The 3,905-nt window shown below is 43.5% G+C and overlaps 1 protein-coding gene across 1 annotated transcript; it reads left to right on the top strand.

Annotated features, from left to right (window-relative positions):
• Nucleotides 1–348: 348 nt before the first annotated feature.
• C5H11orf1 (chromosome 5 C11orf1 homolog) lies at nucleotides 349–3,158 on the top strand. The gene is made up of 4 exons (XM_005347321.2): nucleotides 349–545; nucleotides 1,476–1,706; nucleotides 2,587–2,653; nucleotides 2,856–3,158. Exons 1-4 carry the CDS (start codon nucleotides 456–458, stop codon nucleotides 3,029–3,031), a joined length of 564 nt encoding a protein of 187 aa, XP_005347378.1. The 5' UTR covers nucleotides 349–455; the 3' UTR covers nucleotides 3,032–3,158.
• The last annotated feature ends 747 nt before the right edge of the window (nucleotides 3,159–3,905 follow it).

Below are 3,905 nucleotides of genomic sequence, written 5' to 3'. Positions count from 1 at the left end.
AGGCAGAGGCAGGCGGATCTCTGTGAGTTTGAGACCAGCCTGGTCTACAGAGCTAGTTCCAGGACAGGCTCCAAAGCCCCAGAGAAACCCTGTCTCAAAAAACCAAAAAAAAAAAAAAAAAAATCAGCCTTGGCTTTCTTCCTCAGACAACTGAGATGTCTGTTATTCTAGCTCTCGGGTCAGCCTCGTCTCTAAACACTGGGCACACTGGGCTTCCTGGGTCCACCTACCCAAGCCAGCATGCTGCTTGGTGACATCAGCACATGCATGCAGCTATCTTCACAAAGGCAGATGATGTGAGGGCAGTCACCTCCAATCCCACCCTTCATTGCTACACTCTTGGCTTTGCCTGCCTGTGAAGAGGCAGTTGGGTTGTGTCTCTCAAGCCATGACCATGTGTCCATGGTGATCTGTATTCCTTTGTTTGGAGAGCTGAAAGATCGGGATTGGAAAACATGGAACAGCTGTGTAAGGATTACTGTTTCTCTCTGAGATACTCAAACAAGTCATTGTATTCACCATCAAGTTACACAACAATAATACAGGTATTGTCTTGCTCCTTAGCCCAGGGACCAGGCTTATTTTGTAACAACAACAACAAAAAAGCTGGACTTTTGATTACTTGCCAAAAACTTAGACATTTTCCTTCTGGTATGTGCAAAGAACTATTGTTTGGGATGGTGGCTATTGGTTGGGAGGATATATACAACAATGAACAAAATTCAGATCCTGTTCTTAACAGGTGTGGGGTTGAGCAGATAAATGTTACATGTTCTTGAACTTATCATGGAAAGGTATAAAGTGAACAGCGGGAAGAGAACTTCTGTGTGGGTCAAAGGAAAGTTATCTTACTTGAGCTGATCTGGAAGAGGGAGTTGTTAATCATTTATTGTGTTATCTGGCTATTCAGCGTTTCACCTCTGATTCTCTCTGTAGCAATACCTTTAGACCCTCAACTCTTACATCTTGAAATCACTCAAACATTTAGCTCAGGGCTGGAGAGATGACTCAGAGGTTAAGAGCACTGGCTGCTCATCCAGAAGACCCGGGTTCAATTCCCAACACCCATATGGCAGATCACAGCTGTCTGTAACTCCAGTTCTAGGGCATCTGATACCCCATACAGATATACATGCAGACAAAACACCAATGCATGTGAAAGAAAATGAATACGTTTTAAAGCCTGTTTAGCTCTTTGCTCATGTGGTGTGGGGGATGCTAAAAAGGCTTTTTGTGGGACGGTGGCATTTGTAGTCAGTCATCTATCTACTACTGGTGATTGACATGATAGGTCAATGAGTACATTCGCCTGAAGAGGAAGAATCAAACCCATATCAATTGCATTTGGAAAAAAGCCTAGAGTGTTAATAAGGTGTGCTTATGTTAGCACTTTGCCCTGTAAAGCAGAGATAGAAATGAATGCATTCTTTGCTCTCTGGTTGTTTAGTAAGCTTTTATGGTCTTCGTTTTTCCAGAGACAGAACCTTGTCTGCTTCCTCAGAAACCCACACTATGGCAGCCTTATTTACGCTGATGGTCATGGCGAAGTGTGGACAGATTGGAACAGCATGTCCAAGTTTTTTCAGTACGGGTGGAGATGCAGCACTAATGAGAACTCATATTCAGATCGTACTCTGATAGGCAACTGGAACCAGGAAAGATACGACCTAAAGAATATTGTAAAACCCAAACCCTTGCCCTCCCAGGTAACATAACTTTCTGTTCTTTGGTGACTTTCTGTTAGAAGGAATGCCAGCCGCCATGGGAGAGATTTATGTCCAGTATTCTGAGAGCTCAGCCTTTGGCTGGACCACCGAACCCATTTCAGTATCAAGTTGAACATTACCCATAAATTGTCAAGTGATGAGTAGGTCTCTTTTTCTCTTGCTTCGTTTGGATTTCACCTGTTAATCTTCAGAAAGACAGACTGTCTCTGACTTAGGATATCTTCTCCTCTGGGTTTGTTGTTTACCTAAGCCTTGCCCTTCAGTCTCCTATGTAATGAATAGATAAGAAAGTCTGACAAACTAATCACAGATGAACCTCTAGTCTACCTCAAGTGACAGAGCAACTAAAGTCATGCTGCACTGTCCCTTCTAATGTTAGCTATAGACTACTAGATGATGGTGATTCTTCTTCTTTTGAAGATTTACTTAGTTTCTATGTTCATTGGTGTTTTGCCTGCCTGTATGTCTGTATGAGGGTGCTAGATCCTCTGGAACTGGAATTACAGACAGTTGTGAACTGCCATGTAGATGCTGGGAATGGAACCCAGGTCCTCTGGGAAAACAGCCACTGCTCTTAAGCACAAAGTCAGCTCCCCAGCCCCAACTACTAGATTCTTCCTTCCTTCCTTCCTTCCTTCCTTCCTTCCTTCCTTCCTTCCTTCCTTTCTTTCTTTCTTTCTTTCTTTTTTTGACAGGATTTCTCTGTGTGTAGCCCTGGCTGTCCTGGAACTTGCTCTGTAGACCAGGCTGGCCTTGAACTCATAGAGATCTGCCTGCCTCTGCCTCCCAAGTGCTGTGATTAAAGGAGTGCACCACCGCCGCCCAACTGTATTCCTAATCTATTGCTTTTTCTTTCTAGTTTGGACACTACCTTGAATCAACATATGATGCAAGTTACAACAGCAAAAAGCCACAATCAGCCCATAGTAGGTGGACTCATCTTACTAATTCTCAACTCTTCATCCAGCTTAGTTCCTGGCAGATAGAAGGGACTCAAAAGTAAACTGAATGTGTACATAAGTGAACAATTTCTCTCCTTTCCACTTTGACAGGACTCAAAAATACTTGGGAGCTCTGTTACTAAAATTCCTTGTTGACTGTGTACCTATTTTTCTTTCCTTTCCTTAGGATTTAAGCGAGAGCCTCATTGGTTCCCCGGACACCAGCCGGAGCTGGATCCTCCTCACAACAAATGCACTGAGAAGTCAACTTTTATGAATAGCTATTCAAAGCCTCTGCCCACTCATTACTCTTGGTGTGTATGTGATCCAAACATGGAGCAATCTGAGGATCCGAGAATCTAAGAGAGAAAAGCAGCATCATTTTTGCCTAAAGTAGACTGTAGAAAGGAGCACGTTTTAAGCAGATTCAAGCTTCGCTCTTAACACAGACTGTCTAAATAAAGCACGAGACATCAAAGAACAAACAAAATCTCCATTTGTTTACTCTAACTGTCCTAGTGCGTTTTTATCAACACAAACCTAGACAGACATGTCTGCGGAGAGGGAATTTTAATTGAGACATTACCTCCATACCATTAACCTGTAGCGAAGCCTGTAGTGAGTACATTTTCTTGATTAATGATGGATCTAGGAGGCCCTACCCCACGGGTCGGTGCCACCTGGATTCTAGAAGAAAGCAGGCTGACCAGGCCATGGAGAGCAAGCCAGTAAGCAGCACCCTCCATGGCCTCTGTGTCAGCTTCCCAGCTCCAGTTTTCTAGCTTGGGCTTCTCCCTGACTCTCCTGGATGATGGACTTAAAAGATGGAAACTGAAACAAGCTCTTTCCTCCCCAAGGTGCTTTTGTTCATGGTGTTCTAGCACAGCAGTAGAAACCCCACCTAAGAACAGATACACAAGTATATATGTGATAACAATTAATAGGGGGGAAAGGTCGTTAATTTGAAAAAGAACAAGGCCAGGGTGGTGGTGGCGCACGCCTTTAATCCCAGCACTCAGGAGGCAGAGGCAGGTGGATCTCTGTGAGTTCGAGGCCAGTCTGGTCTACAAGAATGAGTTCCAGGACAGGCTCCAAAAAGCTACAGAGAAACCCTGTCTTGAAAAACCAACAAAAAAAAAGAAAAGAAAAAAAGAAAAAAGGAGGGGTATCTGGGACGATTTGGTGGAAGGGAAGGGGGAAATGATGTAATTATAATTTCAAGTAATAAATAATTTGT

This window comes from Microtus ochrogaster, chromosome 5 (genome assembly GCF_000317375.1).
Source record: "Microtus ochrogaster isolate Prairie Vole_2 chromosome 5, MicOch1.0, whole genome shotgun sequence".
Lineage (NCBI taxonomy): Eukaryota > Metazoa > Chordata > Mammalia > Rodentia > Cricetidae > Microtus > Microtus ochrogaster.
Note: the sequence above shows the minus strand (reverse complement) of the source record. Positions and strands in the feature narration are given on the sequence as shown.

Coding starts and splice junctions, on each gene's coding strand:
- C5H11orf1 (XM_005347321.2), top strand. CDS start 456: ATGGAACAGCTGTGTAAGGATTACTGTTTCTCTCTGAGATACTCAAAC. Junction 546..1,475: donor GTTACACAACAATAATACAG/GTATTGTCTTGC, acceptor TCGTTTTTCCAG/AGACAGAACCTTGTCTGCTT. Junction 2,654..2,855: donor AAAGCCACAATCAGCCCATA/GTAGGTGGACTC, acceptor TCCTTTCCTTAG/GATTTAAGCGAGAGCCTCAT.